Source organism: Capsaspora owczarzaki, assembly GCF_000151315.2.
Source record: "Capsaspora owczarzaki ATCC 30864 unplaced genomic scaffold supercont2.5, whole genome shotgun sequence".
NCBI classification, from domain to species: Eukaryota; class Filasterea; order Ministeriida; family Capsasporidae; genus Capsaspora; species Capsaspora owczarzaki.
In genome coordinates this window covers 59,895-76,628 of record NW_011887296.1, presented here as the reverse complement: position 1 = coordinate 76,628, position 16,734 = coordinate 59,895, and the positions used below count along the sequence as shown (strand labels likewise).

Below are 16,734 nucleotides of genomic sequence, written 5' to 3'. Positions count from 1 at the left end.
CACTACAGGAGTCAATGGCAGTTCCTACTTGCTGACGATGATTCGGCGACCGACTGCTATGCTCAGTCTTCTCCAGCCTTTGAATTGTCCAAATTCTCAGAATCTTTTGTTTTGTTCTTTTTTCTTTTTTGACAAAAATTCAACCCTTGAACACCACGCACGCTGAGAGCACCACCCCGTTGATCTTCACGATGGTTGATCTGGGCGACTTTGTCGGCTTCATTGCGGCCGCGTTCATGATCTTTGGCGGTGTGCTGCCGTATGTCCCGCAGTACCTCGCCATCAAGCAGACGCGCAATGCAAGCGGCTTTTCAACCTTTGTCAGCCTGATTCTCATCCTCGCCAACATTGTCCGGTTGTACTTTTGGTGAGAGAACGCTGCGTATCTGCAGAACAGCACAGCGCAGCACAGCACAGCACAGCATAGCGTAGACGTCGTTCACCCATTTACTTACCATGACTTCTTCTTACTCTACCTTCGCAGGCTGGGCAAGCGATTCGAGATGGCGCTCGTGTACCAGTCGGTCGTCATGCTCGTCGCCCAGCTCATGATGCTCGAGCTCTGCGTCTCGATGCGCTCGTCGTCGTCGTCGTCGTTAGCGTTCGATGACCTCGCAACGGGCTCCAACGGCAGTGGCGTCGCTGCACTCGGCGCCAGTCTCTCGTCCTCTGCTCTATCCAGCGCACGTCGATCGAACGCCAACAAAAGCCCATTCGGTAAAGGGATGCGAAACGATGGCGAGGCGCGGGGGAGGGGAGCGGGTTAGGGTTAGGGTTAGGGTTTGGGTTCTCACTCAGATTGGGACTCGCTCTCTGAGCCAATTCGACACTCACATTCGACTCGTCCTCGACTTTGTGTGGTGCGGACAGCAATCGCGCACTTGTTCGACCCGGCAACGTTCTGGCAATGGAGCAACTTCCAAGACTATACAATGTTTCTCGTCGTGTTCACGGCAGCACTGGGCGTCGTGTCGGTCATGCTGATTCAACAGAATTGGTTTGTTGAGCTGCTTGGTGTCGCGTCGGTTGCGTTGGAAGCATCGCTGGCCATCCCGCAGTTTTTGAAAAACTGGCGCACCAAGTCAACTGCAGGAATGAGGTAGCGAAAATGGATGCGGTCTGGTGTCGTTCAGATTGACGAGGGGGCCTTTGTCTCCTCACTTGTTGATTTGTGCTTTCTCACTTGGTTTTGTTTTGGCTTGTTTTTTCGTCTCTTAGTAACGCCATGGTGTTGGGCTGGCTGGCTGGTGACGTTTTCAAGACCATCTATTTTGTGACACGACATTCCCCCTTGCAATTTATTTGCTGCGGTATTGTTCAGGTGCTCGTCGATCTCGCCATTCTCGCTCAAGTGTTCTTGTATCCCTCCAACAAATCGCTTTCCTGAAAGATGGATCCGTTCGTCAGACACGTTGCCGACAAAGAGTTGATGGTCCAGGTGGTGAAATCAACCTGCCATCAGATATGAGCAGCTCAGACAATACAAACCCTTCTCATGTTATGTTTTGCAAATCTAAACATGCTTCTTCGTTGAATGCAATCGCAGTGGATTTTAACAAATCGGCGCAAAAACAAATTAAATCAACAAATCACATCGAAATTGACACGACAATGGAAGGAGTGAAACGACCAGTAGAATCCTCCATCGTGCGAACGACTGGGAATGCAAAAGAGGATAGTGAGGGGGAAGAAGACAGAAAAAAACAAAAAAGAAAAAAAAAAAAAAGAAATGCGGAATTTAACTGGGTGGTGCGTCCTCGGAAGGCTCGGCGGCAGCGGCAGGCGCTTTGCCCTTCTCCTTCTTGATGGACTTGCGGCGCTCACGCTCCTCTTTTCTGGCGACTTCCTTCTGCTCTTTTTCGTCCTTTTCCTTCTGCTTGGCGGCTTCCTTGTCGTCCTTTTCCTTCTGCTTCGCAGCCTCCTTGTCGTCTTTGGCCTTCTGCTTGGCAGCCTCCTTGTCGTCCTTCTCCTTCTTCTTGGCGGCTTCCTTGTCGTCCTTTTCCTTCTGCTTGGCGGCTATCTTGTCGTCCTTCTCCTTCTTCTTGGCAGCCTCTTTTTCTTCTTTCTCGCGAATCTTGTTTTGCTTCTCCTGCTCTTTCAACTGCTTCTTGTCCAGAACGGGCGCAGCGGCTGTTGCAGCTGTTGGGGTCGAGGGAGTAGACGGACTGGCAGAGGACATTGAGGCGCGAGTCACATCAGGCTCAGAGACTGCAGGAGCAACGACCGGCTCCGCCACAGGTGGCGCAGGGCTGGAGGACTGGGGTACAGGCGCTGCCTCTTCGACTGACGCTGCCTCCTCAACGGGCTCTTCGACAGCGGCGGGCGTGTCTGCGGGCGTGTCTGCTGGCGAGTCGGCGGGCGTCTCCTCAGAGGGAGCCGGTGCTTCGATGTGGAGCCGAATGCTTTGATTGCGTGTAAGATCCTCGGGCAGCTTGATGCGAGTATCTTCAGGCATGGCGGTGGCACGGCGCATTTCAGCTGGTGCGGGTGCGATGCTTCCACGACGCAACGCCTCGGACGTGAGACTGGGGACTGGGGCGACGCTGGAGCGACGAGATCCACCTCCGTTGGCGATGGCAAAGTCCTTTGCAGTCAGCGTGCCGCTAGGGGACACGGAAGGCAGGTTTGTCTCGCTGCCAGACTGTGAGTTCGATCCAGAAGGAATTGACTGTGTCGAACCAAGCTTGGCAATGTTCTCGACACTTCCCGAAATGTTTTCACGCTTTTGAGGCTGTGGAGGCAGAGTTGGAAAATGACAAGCAACCCACACACACACACACAAAAAAAACCAAAGGGACGGGGAGAAGGGAGATGAGTCGGGCGTTGCCACAATGCAGAAACCGAAGTCAACCAAGTCAACAATGAGCAAAATCTTCCCTACCTTGCCCGGCGACATGGCAATGTTCACAAACAAGGAGCAGTGGTCCAACGTTTCGGCATGCATGAACGCGTGAACACGTTTGATCGGAATGTGACGATAGCCTAAAGTGGTTGGCAACAGCAGAGATTGAGCAACAACAACAACAACCAAATTACCGTAATACAAATCAACAATGTCTCCAGCAAGCATCGCGCTGTACCTTGCTGAAGACTTTCGATCGGAACAACAAAGAAACCGAGAGGATCCTTCGGGCCAAGCTTCTCGTCAAAGACAACAAACCGCAGCAGTGCACCGTCAGGCATAAAGACGGCAAACTGGAAAGTCTCGTCCCACTGTGCACGCCATGCAAGCACCAAAAGTGAATGAGACCATTGCACAAACACCAGCCAATACACAATTTAGAAAAAAAAAAAAAGGAAAGGAGCCTTACGGTGCAACCGTCGATGACCTTGTGCTGGATGGACGACTGCGCAACCTGGTTGTTCAGACCAATGACTTCCATCTCGACGTACGGATCAAGGGCGCGACGCTTGCCGCGTGGGTGCGCAAGTTGAATACCGGCGAGGAGCGAAATCGTAAGCGTCAAGCAGGGCACCTCTTCGGTCGTGGGTGGCGTCGCGGAGCGCAGCAACGCGGGCTTGAGCACGTAGCCGCAGGTGCCGTTCTGCATAAACTTGCCTTCGTTGAGCTGCATGGCGCGGTCGGGCGTCTGGAAGTTGAGCGCAACCATGTGGCAGCCAATGTTCCAGAACGTTTGCGGGTCGTAGTTGCTCGAATCAAAGCGCATGCCGTCGGGGTAGGTGCGGTTCAAGCGAGCCTGGACGAGCTCCGAGTACTCTTTGCCGTTGGAGCGAGCCAGCTTGAAGGCCTTCTTTTCCGGGACCGAGGACATTTCGTAGCAGCGAGTATCCTTGTGCGCCTGCTTGAGTGACTCGAACGTCACGGCCTTGGTGTACACGACCAAATCACTGAGCTCCTTGGCAATCTTCTTGCTGTCGGCCTCGCCGCGAGACGCGATGGCCTTGTTCTTGATCAAAATCTTGTTGCGAAGCGCGAAAGGCGAGGGCAGGGTCGCCGGGTTGGATTCCCAGAAGCCCTCGGTGGCAGTGGGAATGATCTTGTCAGAGAAGATTTCGAGGCAGTACTGTGCAAACACCTTCTGCTGGGGAAGGGAAAGATGGTTTTCGAGCGACAGAATGAGCGGGAAGGGAGACTTTTCAAAGGCGTGCTTGGCAATGGTCTCGAGCACGTCGCGGGCGCGGACCTTGGACGTGAGCGTGTAGCCGTGGTAAATGACGGGGTCGCCTTTCGGGCCGTCCCAGAGATCGAGCTCGACGCAGCGGCAGCCCGACTGCAACGCCTTGCGGTAGGGCTCGGTCGACGACGCACTCTTGAGCTGATCGCCTTCGAGATAGGTGTTATGCGACGAGTTGATGTAGTACGACTGCAGAGGTTGGTTCATGTCCTGGTAGACAACACCGTGCAAGGGGTTGAAGGGCGCGTTTTCCTCTGAAATCAAAAAGTTGGCAAAGCCAAACAGCGTGAGCGAGCCCTCCTTGGTGACACCGATCGAGGCGCCAAAGACATCCGTGGAAGCCTTGATGTCCTTGGCCGAGATGCTCTGCTGCGACGAGAGGCGATAGTAGTGGCGCAAAACACGCTCCGTGTTGCGCAGCTTTTGCTGCTGAGTGAGGAACGACTTGAATTCGAGAATGGTCATGTACTCGTCCGACGTCTTGGCGTAGCGGCGGAAGAGCGCCGAAATGTGCGGAAAGTCAAACAGGATGTGGATGAAGCGCAGGTACGAGTCAAAGTACAGGCCGCCGTCCTTCTTGGCGCGACGGCGCAAGTCCTTGTTCTCGCGGAAGGTGCTGTAAATCACCTCTGGGCGACGCATGGGCAGGGTCATTTCGGTCACTTTGACAAAGTTGTCGACCGTCATCTTGCCGTCGCTGTCCGTCAACTGCGACGCAAACCAGAACTCGCGCAGCCACTGCAACACGGTCGTGTTGACAAGATAGAAGGAAATGTGCGACGTGGCGTTCGATCCGCCGAGCGTAATCGTGGCGCCGGTAGGGTCGGTCGGCTCGAGTGGAGCCAGCGAAACGTTGTCCAGTTCGGCGTCCGAGATGGGAACAATCTCCTCCATTCCGGCATCTTGAGCGGCCACTTGCGCTGCCAGCAGCGTCGTCTGGGCCTCAAGGGCCTTAATGGCCTCGTTGTAGAAGTCTTCGTTTTCGAACTTGGTCTTTCCAAGGCGTTCTAGGTCATGACGACAACCGGGGCGAAAAAAAAAAAAACGAAAAAAAAAAAAAAAAGGAAGGTGAATGAGATGAAGCACAATTGCAACAACGAGTAGCGTGAATGGAGACCTGCCCAGAAAAGCAACAGAGGTTTGAAAAACAAGAGCGGAGGGCGGGGTGAGTGTCTTACGATGATCTGCCAAAACAGCCTTCAGCATTCGCAACGTCGCTTGCGCGCTGGCCAGGACGCGTCGAACCATGGACAAATCCTCTGCCTTGTGGGGATCGACGGAATACAAGGTTTCCAAGGCGTTGCAGGCCCCGATAATCAACTCTTGCGCGCCGGCCGCCTGGAATGTGCTTGCGTACTCTTCGTGATGCTGAACGGGGAGGTCGGCGGGGAAGCTCTTGACGTCCGCCTTCAACGTGGGGAACTCGAGCGGGACACCAAGCATGAGCTTCTCGTGGATGACATGCGTGCGATAGTAGTTGATCAGCTCCTCGATCGAGTTGAAGCGGCGCTCCATCACGTTCAAGCAGTACTGGCCTTCGACGAACAAGATTTTGAAGTGTTTGACCAGGTCCTTATTGATCCTGTTCATCCGACGAATAAAAAAGTCAACCAGCGAGGATGTTAGTCTGTGCGCTGCAACGCCGAGCCAACAGAAACAAGAAAAAAACAAAAAAAAAACAAAAAAAAAAAGGAACAAAGAGAAACCAACAAGGACAACACTCCCAAACATACAGGACTGGAAGAGCAAAGTCTCGAGAGCGATCCATGTTGGCTCGGTAGACAAACCAACCGCCGGGCTGGGAGTGGACCTTGAGGAGAATCTCGGCTTCGATGGGACGCAACTCGACCTCTTTGAGCATCCAGTTGAGATGCTTTTCGCGCTCGTCCTCGCGATTGTCCCAGGAGAGAAAGTCGTCGAACGAGGTGCCAGCACCGTCGGAGGACGAGTTGGGAGGGTTTTCAATGGTCTGCGTGCCAGACGAAGGAGCCTGCTGGACCTCTTGAATGTTAATGTCCGGGAAGGCGCGCTGAAAGTCCGCTCGGCACCAGAGGAGGTTGTCGTGGAAGATGACGGGCGAGTCGTTAAAGTCGGTACCGCACACGTTGCACTTGTGGCAGTATGTGTGGAACTTGTGCTCGAAAAAGACATTGTACGTGCCCGAGGTGATCAAGCCGTTGCAGATGGCGCAAAAGAGGCCGCCGCACGCCTGGCAGACGGGGCGGCCGTTCTCGACGACGAACGGGTCGCCATCCTTGAAGGTGACGCCGCACTTTTCGCACGAAAAGCAGGGCGAGTGGTAGTGCTCGCCTGCGGCCTCGAGCATGCCGCCCGAGGTGATGTACTGGTGGCACTTGGCGCACGTCTTGCAGTACGTCTTGAAGTAGTCTGACTGGCAGAAGAGCTTGTCATCCTTTGCGTAGATGGTTCCAGCGAGTCTCGTGTTGCAGACGGCGCACACGAGGCACGTTGGGTGGTAGAGTTTGCCCTGAAAGTCGAGCGCATCGCCGTCGATGGCCTTGTTGCACTTTGTGCAGACTGATGAGAATGAGAATCGGTAGGGGGTGAAGAGACAAAAAAAAAGCAGTGAGTTTTTTTTTTGGGATTTTCATGTCCACACAGTCATACACACACCCTCCTCCTTGTTTCTTCACTTGTCCCCCGCCTGCCGCGACTTGTGAGTTGTTGTTGTTGCTCACAAAGTGAAGGCGCGCCTTTTTATTTATTTTCTTTTTCTCTTTTAAAATGTTATTTTGGGTTTCATGATTTGTCCGCGCTCCCCGTTGCGTTAGCCCGTGCATTGATGATGACAATGACAATGACAATGACGACGACGATGATGATGATGTGCAGTGCGCACGACAGCGTGGGCGACTGTTGCAAACACGGCTCGCGTGCCGTGCCAGAGGTGTTTTATCGGCTCTGCCCCACTCACCATCAACCGCTCACTTTTTTTTTGGTTTGTTGTCGGTGCTCAACGCACACTCTCGCACCCCTCTCCCTGCGACACACACCCCCTCTCCCCTTCCCTCCCCCCTTCATCGTGCTCGCTCGGAACTGATGTACTGTTATGATTTTTTATTTTTTATTTATTTTTTATTATTTTTTTTTTCGCTCGTGCTTCCCCACCCCCTTTCTTCCCACCACTCTCGCTCTTTCGCCTCGCTCGACTGCGCACGGGGCACAGACTCAACCCCCCTTGCGTCTCACAGTTCCCAACTCTCTCCTGCGTCACAGACCTTTGCCCGCCTTTGTTCCTGCGCGTAACTGCTTTCGCCGAAAAGATGCGTCACATCAATAAAAAAAAATAAATCATAAAAAATAATAAAAAATAAAAAAAATCATAACAAGAATAAAATGAAAAAAATTCTCGAGGTTTTTGTTTAAAAAACGAAAAAAAGGCGGGAACAGCGGACGGGAGTTGCGTTGAGGAGTGCATCGCGATGGAAGGGAGATTGCGTGCGTACGAGTGAGTGAATGAGTGTGTGAGTGTCTGCGAATGACGAGACGCGGATCTTTCAACAACAAAAAAAAAAAAGAAAAAAAAAAGGTCGCTTCAGCCAATCGAAAAGAAGAAGGCGGGGAAAAAAATAAAAAAAATAAAATAATAAAAAAATAAAAAAAAATAAAAAAAATCAACGATAAGTGTGTTTGTGTTTGTGCTCGGCAGCGTGTGCCAGGGGGGGGGAGAGAAGAGGGCGACGGGTGTGCTACTGTGCGCTGCTTGCTCGCTCATCGTGTCTCCCTTGTCGGCAAGGCGAGCGAGGAGGGAGAACGAGCAAGAGAGAGCAAGAGAGCGGGGGTTTGCTTTGTTTTATTCCATGCTCTTCTTCTCTTCTGCTCGCTCATTGTTTGCGCCAGTCGGCTCGTTGCATCCTGCCTCGCTTCGTCGGCTGCGAACTTGCCCCCCACCCCCGTTCTGTCCTGATGCTGGTACAGCGGGGAGGCCCAGACACACGGCACGCAGCGAGGCAGGCACGAGAGCGAGCGATGACTCGTGCCGCAAGTTGTTCGCCAATCTCACTCTCACTCAAACTCAAACTCAACTCGGTTACCTTTCGCGCTCATGGACAGAAGTGACAAAGAAACAAAGGACGAAAAAAAAGAAATAAAAGAAATAAAACGATAGAAAAGAGAACTGAATTGGAATCCGAACAAACAGTCCTCGTTCGTTGAAAAATGAGTGCTGGAGGACAAGGTCGGTTGAAACGAGCTCATGTCGATGCAGACCAAGACCATGCTGACTGCAAATCATATGCCTTTGTTTTTGGCTTGTGAAATTAGATCGCGTGCTCAATGTCAACTTGGGAGTCCTGGGCCACATTGACAGCGGCAAGACAGCACTTGGTACGCGACCCCTGCTGCTCAGTCATCAGCAGCTCACCCTCACTCACCTCAACCCACTTTCTCACCCTACATGCCATTTTGACATGCGCACCAGCCAAGGCACTGAGCACTGTCGCATCCACAGCCGCGTTCGACAAAAACCCGCAGTCGCAGGCACGCGGCATCACGCTCGACCTCGGCTTCTCGTCGCTGTCCGTCACCCCAATGCCAGAGCACCTCGCTGGTAATGCCGCCACAACATCAGCACTTGTACATTGTGTCCTTTTGTGATGGATGTTTCAGCCATCAGCGGTTTTGAGGCCGTTTTTTGTTCTTGTTTTTTGATTCTGTCTTGTCTGTCACAGATTTGGCATACGATCGACTCCAGTTCACGTTGGTCGACTGCCCAGGTCACGCAGATCTGATTCGGACCATCATTGGCGGCGCTCAAATCATCGACATGATGATGCTGGTCGTCGACGTCAACAAAGGCATCCAGACTCAGACGGCTGAGGTCAGAACTCACAATCTGTCCTTGTCAGGGTTTGCCCGTATGTTGCTCACTTTGGCTCGAAACCCCCCCCCCTCCTCCCGACTTGCTCAGTGTCTTGTCATTGGCGAAATCATGTGTGATATCCTAGTCGTGGCTCTGAATAAGATTGACCAAATTCCGGAAGACCAGCGAGCCCAGACAATCGAAAAGGCACGGTTGGCATGAAACGAGCGCTCGTCCTTTTTGTGCTCGTTATTAACTTGGGGGGGGGGATTTCGTGCTGTACCAACAACCGTTTGGATGCAGGTGACGCGAGGTCTTGCCAAGACGTTCGCCACCACCAAGTTTGGTCAAGTGGCGGTGATTCCAGTTGCAGCGCGTCCGGCAACCGGTCCAGCCATTGGTGTTGAGAATCTCATTCAGGTAGTACAAGTAGAAGCCGTCGCCGTTGCCTCTAGATTGAAACTCAAAAGCTGTGCTTCGTCGACTGGCAGGTGTTGGCCAAGTCAGTGCCTCGGCAACGTCACGATTCCGCGGCACCGTTCGTCTTTGCTGTCGACCACTGCTTTGCTATCAAGGGCCAAGGCACCGTCTTGACTGGCACTGCTCTTTCCGGCCAGATCCAAGTGAATGAGGTAAAAAGGAACAGTTCTCGTATTCAAGTATTTAACAAGCACGAAAAATGAAATTGTTGTTTGGGTTGTTTTGTTTGGCTTTCAGAACATTGAGATTCCGACTGCAAAATTAAGCCGAAAAATCAAGTCCATTCAGATGTTCCACCGACCCGTGCAGCAGATTACAGCGGTAAAGGAAGCCAGCGACTCGAAGGGGCGTTCGTGAACGTTTGGTCTGTTTTTTTTTTTTTGTTTTTTTGTTTTTGTTTCTTGCAACCAAAAGGCTGACCTGTTGGCGAAAACTCAGGGTGACCGAGCCGGAATTTGCGTCACTCAGTTTGACGCTAGTACGTTGGAGCGTGGCTACGCCTGTGCGGCTGGAGCAGTCATTTTTGCACATGCATTGATCGCCCGAGTCGACAAGGTTCGATTTTTCAAGCTGCCAGTCCTCAGCAAGAGTCGGTTTCATGGTAGGCGAGCCTCTTTAAAGTTGACTGGTGGGGTCTGTGGCCTTATTTGATCGTCTGGTGCGCCGGCACAGTGTCCATGGGTCACGAAACTGTGATGGGAACGGCCTCATTCTTTACACGCGGTGAGCAAACAGAAATCAGTGTCTGGTGAAGCGGCGTGGCCATTTTGACCATTTTACTCATGCGTCGTGCGTGCGTCTTTAGATGGTGAAGGGAATGCGCGATTTGAGGTGGATAAGGAGTATGCGTTTGCGGAAGAGCTTGGTCGCCCGCCACAAGAAAACGCAAGCAATAGCGGCCAACCACCCGCCCCACTTGCGACATTTGCTCTGATCGAGCTAGATCACCCTGTTGCCTGCTTGTCCAATGCGCTCCTCATCGGTTCACGCCTCGATCTCGACCCTGACGTGCACACAAAAGCATGTCGCTTGGCGTTTTCGGGACGCGTGCACGAAGCGTTGACTGACAAGAGCTACCGCGAAACGTTTCTCCCAAAGCTGAAAGTGTTTAAGCGAAAATCGCGCACTGGCACTGTCGAGCGGGTGCGTGCCCCAAGGGTTCTTGTTTTGCCGATGGGCGTTTTCCCGCATTCTCAGTTTGCTGTGTTGATGCCCGTACTTTTCTGTGCCACCACACAAACACAGATCCTGGATGACTACACACTGATTGGCAAAGGGCTGTTCAAGAAAGAAACGACGCTAGAACCGTTCCTGGGCCTGCAAGTTGGCTTGTCAAGTGGTAAGCAAGTTGAGCTCGAAACAAGTGTTGCCTGCAGATCTGACTCAAAGGCATCACCTGCAGGTGAAGTAGGCGAAATTGAAGGCGCCTTTGGGCAAAGCGGCAAGTTCCGTGTGCGAATGCGGCAAGCTGTCAGTGACGCAACCAAGGCAACGTTGGCAGCATCCGACAAACCCAAAGGCAAAGGCAAGGCACCTGCCCCCGAGGCCGAAGCCATTGAGATTGTCTTATCCTTTAAGCGATACGTGTATGACCGGCAAAAGCGCATGATCCAGTCCAAGGACGAGTGATTGAGTTTTGCTGAAATTCGAAAAAAAAAAATTAACAAAAATACAGTAACAACAAAAAACAACAATTGCCGTTCTTTTCCATCGAGTTGGCGTGATGTGTGTGTGGCACGAATCGAACATAGTAGCTAGGTATGCCGATGGAAAGATACGAAAAGGAAGGGTGTAGGAACAAGGAAGGGAGAAAAAAAAAACTAAAACTCGGAAAAAAAAGGACCGCTGCCTGGGGGGCTCGAACCCCCGACCCGAGGATTAAAAGTCCTCTACTCTACCGACTGAGCTAAGGCAGCTTGCAAGAAATGCTGGGCAAAACGACTTAGGAAGAGCAAGTGGCTGGCGCAACATCACATCTGAAATCTGGCGGAAATCGGCACTCAGAGCCTTCCACCTGCATGCAACAGCATGAACTGCACAGAATTGCAAGACGATGGAAGCGAAAAACCAAATGACTTGGTTTACAAACAAACAAAAAAAAAACCAAAAAACCGAATGAAAAAACACATACACACACGCAACCAACGCCCTGTATCAAACAGCGACATCATGCGGATTCACGCTTGTTGTCTGCAAAGAAAAAGACGGAGGTGCGATTGCCAGGAATCATCATCTCGCGGCTGACCTTGCTGAGATCGCCGAGAATGTCGTCCTCGTCCTCATCCTCGTCCGACGATGACAATGCATCTGGAGTCATCGGCTCATCCGGAGTCACGGGCTCCGCTGGTGACCGAGAGACAGGCGACGGCGGGGACTCGAGGGTTTGCGCCGCAAGTTCTTGGGCTACTTCTGTTGACTTGTCTTCTGATGCATCTACTGCTGCTGCTACTGCTGCTGCTGGCGTTGCCCCTGTAGAGGAAGCGTTGGTAGCCGCGCCCTCTTGCGAAGCAGCGGCAGATGTTACGCGATGGCACAAATCGCAAATGCGCACTGGCTTTTCATCAATATCGGCGAGCAACGCTCGGTTTCGCGAACATCCGGAACAGACAACCATTCCACACCGACGGCAGTGATGCTAAATTTTGGTGAGTGTTGGCACGTAACCGAAAAGGAGGGGGGTTGGGAAGAAGGGGGGGGGATTTTGAACAAGTAAGAACTAATCGTGCAAACTCTTCGGCAAGCAAAAAATGCTCTCGCCCCTGTACCTTTCGAATAACAGGATTGAATTTGACTTTGCGACAGCACATGCAGGTTGTGGCCTTGTCGTCGGGGATCCAGACGGCCGCCGTGTCCTTCGGGTCTTCAGTCACCATTACTTGTTCTGTGCCGGGCGCAAGGAAGAAGGATGTCGTGAGACAGAGCTTAAAATTGAGACCAACGGTACTCGCAAAAGGACCAAGAATAACGCAACCAAACAACCTACCTCGCCCCGTTTGATCCGATACGCATTTGCAAATGTGTGCCATCCACTCGCGCTTCTCTTGCTCGGTTGCAGTGAAGACTTGGAATGATTTGCCTTTGCTAAGAATGTACCAGCCATGCTTCATCGCTGCCGCCGTGCAAAAAAAACAAACAAACAAACAAACAAACAAAAAAAAAAAAAACCAGGAACGACAAAAAGCGGTCAAAAAAATCAGCTTCAAGAGCCAAAACACAACTCGAGGGGTTTGAAAAGCACGACCTACCTGCTGATTCGGTGTCGGCAATAGGCCGCAGAAACATGTGCGCCAGGGGGATGAGGCGTTGTCGCGTGAGCTTTTTGCGCGGAATGATGATTGAGCCGTACACGATGCAGTCGTTGAAGAGATAGAACTGCCGAGGCTTGAGCTTTTTGCGGCACATCTTTGTCAGGATGCCTTCGCCAATAAGCACTCGGCCAGCCTTTTGCAGCATCTGTGCGAGAAGGAGGTCGAGGGTGAGTGGCAGAGAAGAGCGATTTGGTAGTGTTCCCTGTTCCGCCAGCCAAACTCGTCTGAAATCCAAAAGGCAAAAGGCAACGTTGTCCCCGACATTGACACAAGCACTCAGCAAGCACTGATGGCCATCGAGGTCGCCGCTTTTGTGTGGAGCAATGAGGTTGGGAGGCTGGAGAGTGGAACGGCGCTTCCATCTCCCCCCCCCCCGCCTCCCTCCATCACGCCACCCGCCTCGTCAAGCACACACAGGGCAAACACCGACTCTTGAGGGGTGGAGTGCTGCATGCGACGGGGTGCTCCAAAGCAAGAGGTCGCGCGACAAAGCCATTCCCAAGCCAATTCCTCACTGCTGCCGTCGCCGCCACGCTTCGCTGCTCGTCGACTGTGCGACTCTGCAAGTGACTCTCTCTCATTCTTTGTCGTGTGCTTTGTTTGCTCAACGCGACGACGCGACTCGGCAAGACAACTCTGTGATGATGCGGCTATGAGAGAATTTAAAAAAAAAAAAAAAAAAAAAGACCCTGTCCTTGGTCCTGGTGAATGCGATTGTTGGAGGGGGGTGGGAATTGTGGTACCTTGCCGCTGCTGCCAAAGCAGGCCTCGACTGCCTGGATGCGATCAATGTTGGCCTGCGAGTTGGCTGCCAAATAGAAACAAAACAAAGAAAACAGCAAGAAAGCAGCATTAGCGTCAAACATTTTCAAAATAACAACACAACAATGAAACGACGAACAACAAGCCATTCCCCACACTTGACTGCAATGCAATGCAATGCAATGCAATGCAATGCAATGGTCAATGTGTGTAATGTATGTGTGTGGATTACCGAGTCGTTCAACGGCAGACATTTTCTCAGTCGGAGGCGCGAAAATGAAAGGGAAAAAAAGACTGAATGAATGAATCAATGTTGAAATCAATGGACTGTCGACAAATGAATCCATGGCTCATCCCTACACACAAGTCGTGCTGGAAAAGTGTGCAGCGTGGATGATGAGACCACATTTTGACAATTTAAATTGTGAGCTAGCTTTGGCTCAGTCCTGCTGGTTGTTGCTGCTCCCGTTCCAATCATGAATCAGAGCGAGGCCACGGCGCTGATCGTCCAGCAGCAGCAGCAATCTCCCCAGACGGCCCGAGCGATGATGAGCCGCCGCACGCGCGTGGTGCTTGGCGCCATTCTCGCCATCGGCCTCGTCTGCGGTGCTGTTGCACTCGCCGTGTCCATGTCCTCGTCCTCGGCCTCGTCCTCGTCCGAAGCGCAGGGTCGTCGGACTGGCGCCACCTACCCCGTCGCCTGCCCCGCCGCCCCGGCCAACCCGGAAGACCGCCGCACGGACAAGTCGCGTCTGCGTGTGGCCAGCTTCAATGCCGAGTGGCTCTTCCTCGGCCAGCTCGCCCCGACGGGCGCTCGCGAGAGTGGCACCGACGACAAGCGCAGCAGTCAATCAAGTGGTAACAGCGTTGTTTTCCCCCACTTCTCCACTTTCCCCCCTCTGTTTGCAGCGATTCGGGGAAATGGACATGCAACCGCTCATGTATAGTTATCAGTGACAAGATGTAGGCGCATTTGGAACGCGGAGAGTGGGTTGGAGTAGTCGTAGCAAAGAGTCGAATGTGATCATCCAAACGAAACGCGAGGTGACACGCGCCCTTGCTGATCGGGACCAAACCAACCGCATTCAGCGCCTCACCCTCCATGTCGCGATGCGGACCCGGTTGCCCATCTGCGCAGACTAAAAATGCTTGGGTGTTCTGGATTCGCGAACGAACGGGAGAGATCAGAAACGAGTTGGAGCTTTGTGTGGCATAGGATGGATGGATGGGAAAATCGCCCCATTAGGAAGTTGCTGCGTACAATGAAGGATGCTATTCGTCGGACAAAATATCAAAAACAAACCAAAAAAAGTCGCATCACAGAGCGGAGGGGCAGGAGGGTCGTGCTTGGCTTCGAACACTCAATTGGCGCTTTCAATTTTGTGGCCAATTTGGGATTGGGCAGATTCGGACGTGCACCGCCGCGGCGCCATCTCTTGCCCCGGAGACTGCACTTGGACTACCCCGCAAGAGGCCGTGCAGCACTTTGACCGCGTCGTCAAGGTTCTCAAGGACGTCAACGCCGACATTATCAACCTCGTTGAAATAGAAAACTGCACCATTCTCTACTACCTGGTCAATGCTCTGCCCGGCTTTGGTTACAAGCCCTACCTGATTACTGGCACTGATACTGCCACTGGCCAGAATGTCGGCATTCTCACTCGCGTTGGTAAGCGGCAAATAGGTGTTGCCATGTTTTTGTTTTTTTTTTAATGGTTTTTTTTTTTTTGGCTTTGTTGCTGCTGTTGCTTCTTTGTTCTCATCGCCCTCGCTTTGCGCAGACCCTTACATGGCCATGACGCGTGACGAGTCGCGTCAAAACTATCCCGTCCCTGGCACCCAGTGTGCTGCCGCGACCGCTTCTGGCACCACTGGTGTCTCCAAGCACTACCTCACTGCCTTCCAAATCAACAACAAGAAGGTTGGCATGATGGGTCTGCATCTCTTGTCGCAGCCTTGGCAAGCAGAGAACTGCCGCAAGCGCGAGGCCCAAGCCTTGGTTGCACGCAATGCTGCCGACACGATTCTTGCGGGCGTCGACGAGGTATTGAATTGATTCTCTTGTTGCTTGGAGGTTTGATGATGATGATTGGGAGGATTGACCAAAGAATGCCTGCTACCCTACACTTGCGATTCACACACCCCCCCCCTTTACAGCTCATCTTCCTCGGCGATTTCAACGATTACGACGGCACCGTTTTGGACATTGCTGGCTCAGTTCCCACTTCGCGCACGCTCGAGTACCTCAAGACGCCAATCAACCCTAGCACTGCCCACCTCGCTCTCTCGAACGTGGCGTCGCATGTTCCACTGGAAAACCGATACACTTCCTGGTGGGACAAGGACAACAGCTGCGTTGACGAAGGTGGCGATGAACACACGTCGATCGACCACATGCTTGTGAGCGCTGGCCTCGCTGCGGGTATCCAGAATGTGCTGTTCGATCACGAGTTTGTGGCATGCTGCCAGTGCGTGAGTGACCACTGGCCTGTTGTGGTTGACTTCGCCGTGTAAAAAAAAAAAAAAAAGATGTTGCTATTGCTGTTGTTGCTGCTGCTGCTGAGATCGCCGTGTCAAGGTTGTTTGTTCGCTCAAGTTGTTTTTAAACGTTGTTACTCTTTGTATCTCTTCTTGGATGCAACTGTGCATTGACCTGATTTGTTTCCAAGCTTACCAAACGCCAACGAAAATTGCTTTGTATTCGATTGTCGTCCATTCACTGCACTCTCGACGCAACGAAACAGCAACTACTTGGCTTGCAATGACACGTTCAAGTGCCCTTTCATCGCATCGAGTTGACCACGCCAGCCCAGATGCACGACCATCTTGTCGGATGGCTGAGTGCAGAACGGTCGAACGCTCCGTCCAACGTCCCGAGTTCCACGAAAACGCGTCATGATCTAAACGTCTTGAAGCAACGATACGTGGCTCTCAGTGGTGAGTGCGGAAGCAAAGCGAGGGCTCGGCTTCGGGCAGCACGGCGGACGAGTACGAGCTGAATCCGACGGTGATGGCCATGGCCATTGCGATGAGGAAGCAGAGGGTGCACATGATGCACGGGCGGTAGGACAGCAGCAGCTCGAGCAGGACGCAGCCAGCGAGCAGCACGCGCGTCGGCGTCAGGCTGTCAATGTGGCTCAGGAAGACGACGGGCAGCAGCAACTGAATGCAGAACATGGAAAAAAAAAAAAAAAAAAAAAAAGGTATGGGTGTGGATAGTATTAAG

General features: G+C 52.5%; 5 protein-coding genes and 1 non-coding gene across 6 annotated transcripts; 3 read left to right on the top strand and 3 right to left on the bottom strand.

Annotated features, from left to right (window-relative positions):
* Positions 1 to 5: 5 nt before the first annotated feature.
* CAOG_03478 (hypothetical protein) lies at positions 6 to 1,584 on the top strand. The gene is made up of 4 exons (XM_004348333.2): positions 6 to 367; positions 485 to 717; positions 871 to 1,099; positions 1,219 to 1,584. Exons 1-4 carry the CDS (start codon positions 192 to 194, stop codon positions 1,385 to 1,387), a joined length of 807 nt encoding a protein of 268 aa, XP_004348383.1. The 5' UTR covers positions 6 to 191; the 3' UTR covers positions 1,388 to 1,584.
* On the bottom strand, positions 1,527 to 8,309 carry CAOG_03477 (phospholipase C). The gene is made up of 7 exons (XM_004348332.2): positions 8,192 to 8,309; positions 5,870 to 6,674; positions 5,315 to 5,718; positions 3,312 to 5,143; positions 3,081 to 3,213; positions 2,882 to 2,982; positions 1,527 to 2,731 (listed from the first exon to the last, which is right to left on the bottom strand). Exons 1-7 carry the CDS (start codon positions 8,202 to 8,204, stop codon positions 1,739 to 1,741), a joined length of 4,281 nt encoding a protein of 1,426 aa, XP_004348382.2. The 5' UTR covers positions 8,205 to 8,309; the 3' UTR covers positions 1,527 to 1,738.
* On the top strand, positions 8,307 to 11,131 carry CAOG_03476 (selenocysteine-specific elongation factor). Its single transcript, XM_004348331.2, has 13 exons — positions 8,307 to 8,334; positions 8,421 to 8,483; positions 8,578 to 8,706; positions 8,828 to 8,976; positions 9,067 to 9,165; positions 9,262 to 9,378; positions 9,450 to 9,590; positions 9,676 to 9,759; positions 9,877 to 10,039; positions 10,111 to 10,161; positions 10,244 to 10,581; positions 10,684 to 10,777; positions 10,841 to 11,131. Exons 1-13 carry the CDS (start codon positions 8,316 to 8,318, stop codon positions 11,065 to 11,067), a joined length of 1,674 nt encoding a protein of 557 aa, XP_004348381.1. The 5' UTR covers positions 8,307 to 8,315; the 3' UTR covers positions 11,068 to 11,131.
* A 150-nt stretch (positions 11,132 to 11,281) lies between these two features.
* Positions 11,282 to 11,354, bottom strand: CAOG_09511. Its single transcript has one exon. It is a non-coding gene; the product is annotated as a tRNA-Lys (tRNA).
* Positions 11,355 to 11,502: 148 nt separating this feature from the next.
* CAOG_03475 (hypothetical protein) lies at positions 11,503 to 13,802 on the bottom strand. Its single transcript, XM_004348330.2, has 6 exons — positions 13,741 to 13,802; positions 13,490 to 13,554; positions 12,684 to 12,891; positions 12,422 to 12,547; positions 12,204 to 12,319; positions 11,503 to 12,073 (listed from the first exon to the last, which is right to left on the bottom strand). Exons 1-6 carry the CDS (start codon positions 13,760 to 13,762, stop codon positions 11,606 to 11,608), a joined length of 1,005 nt encoding a protein of 334 aa, XP_004348380.1. The 5' UTR covers positions 13,763 to 13,802; the 3' UTR covers positions 11,503 to 11,605.
* A 152-nt stretch (positions 13,803 to 13,954) lies between these two features.
* On the top strand, positions 13,955 to 16,196 carry CAOG_03474 (hypothetical protein). The gene is made up of 4 exons (XM_004348329.2): positions 13,955 to 14,366; positions 14,914 to 15,177; positions 15,290 to 15,552; positions 15,666 to 16,196. Exons 1-4 carry the CDS (start codon positions 13,985 to 13,987, stop codon positions 16,020 to 16,022), a joined length of 1,266 nt encoding a protein of 421 aa, XP_004348379.2. The 5' UTR covers positions 13,955 to 13,984; the 3' UTR covers positions 16,023 to 16,196.
* Positions 16,197 to 16,734: the final 538 nt, after the last annotated feature.

Bases quoted from the DNA above. Each gene is read 5' to 3' on its own strand.
- CAOG_03474 (XM_004348329.2), top strand. From the start codon at position 13,985: ATGAATCAGAGCGAGGCCACGGCGCTGATCGTCCAGCAGCAGCAGCAA. The intron at 14,367-14,913 runs GTAACAGCGTTG...GGGATTGGGCAG, and splicing joins GCGCAGCAGTCAATCAAGTG to ATTCGGACGTGCACCGCCGC. The intron at 15,553-15,665 runs GTATTGAATTGA...CCCCCTTTACAG, and splicing joins TTCTTGCGGGCGTCGACGAG to CTCATCTTCCTCGGCGATTT.
- CAOG_03478 (XM_004348333.2), top strand. From the start codon at position 192: ATGGTTGATCTGGGCGACTTTGTCGGCTTCATTGCGGCCGCGTTCATG. The intron at 718-870 runs GTAAAGGGATGC...TGGTGCGGACAG, and splicing joins CGCCAACAAAAGCCCATTCG to CAATCGCGCACTTGTTCGAC. The intron at 1,100-1,218 runs GTAGCGAAAATG...TTCGTCTCTTAG, and splicing joins AAGTCAACTGCAGGAATGAG to TAACGCCATGGTGTTGGGCT.
- CAOG_03476 (XM_004348331.2), top strand. The intron at 8,484-8,577 runs GTACGCGACCCC...CATGCGCACCAG, and splicing joins CAGCGGCAAGACAGCACTTG to CCAAGGCACTGAGCACTGTC. The intron at 10,162-10,243 runs GTGAGCAAACAG...GTGCGTCTTTAG, and splicing joins GGCCTCATTCTTTACACGCG to ATGGTGAAGGGAATGCGCGA.
- CAOG_03477 (XM_004348332.2), bottom strand. The intron at 5,144-5,314 runs GTAAGACACTCA...GTCATGACCTAG, and splicing joins GGCTGTTTTGGCAGATCATC to AACGCCTTGGAAAGACCAAG. The intron at 3,214-3,311 runs GTAAGGCTCCTT...TGGCGTGCACAG, and splicing joins AGGTCATCGACGGTTGCACC to TGGGACGAGACTTTCCAGTT.
- CAOG_03475 (XM_004348330.2), bottom strand. From the start codon at position 13,762: ATGTCTGCCGTTGAACGACTCG. The intron at 12,892-13,489 runs GTACCACAATTC...CTTCTCGCACAG, and splicing joins GCTTTGGCAGCAGCGGCAAG to ATGCTGCAAAAGGCTGGCCG. The intron at 12,074-12,203 runs GTACAGGGGCGA...ACCAAAATTTAG, and splicing joins TCAATCCTGTTATTCGAAAG to CATCACTGCCGTCGGTGTGG.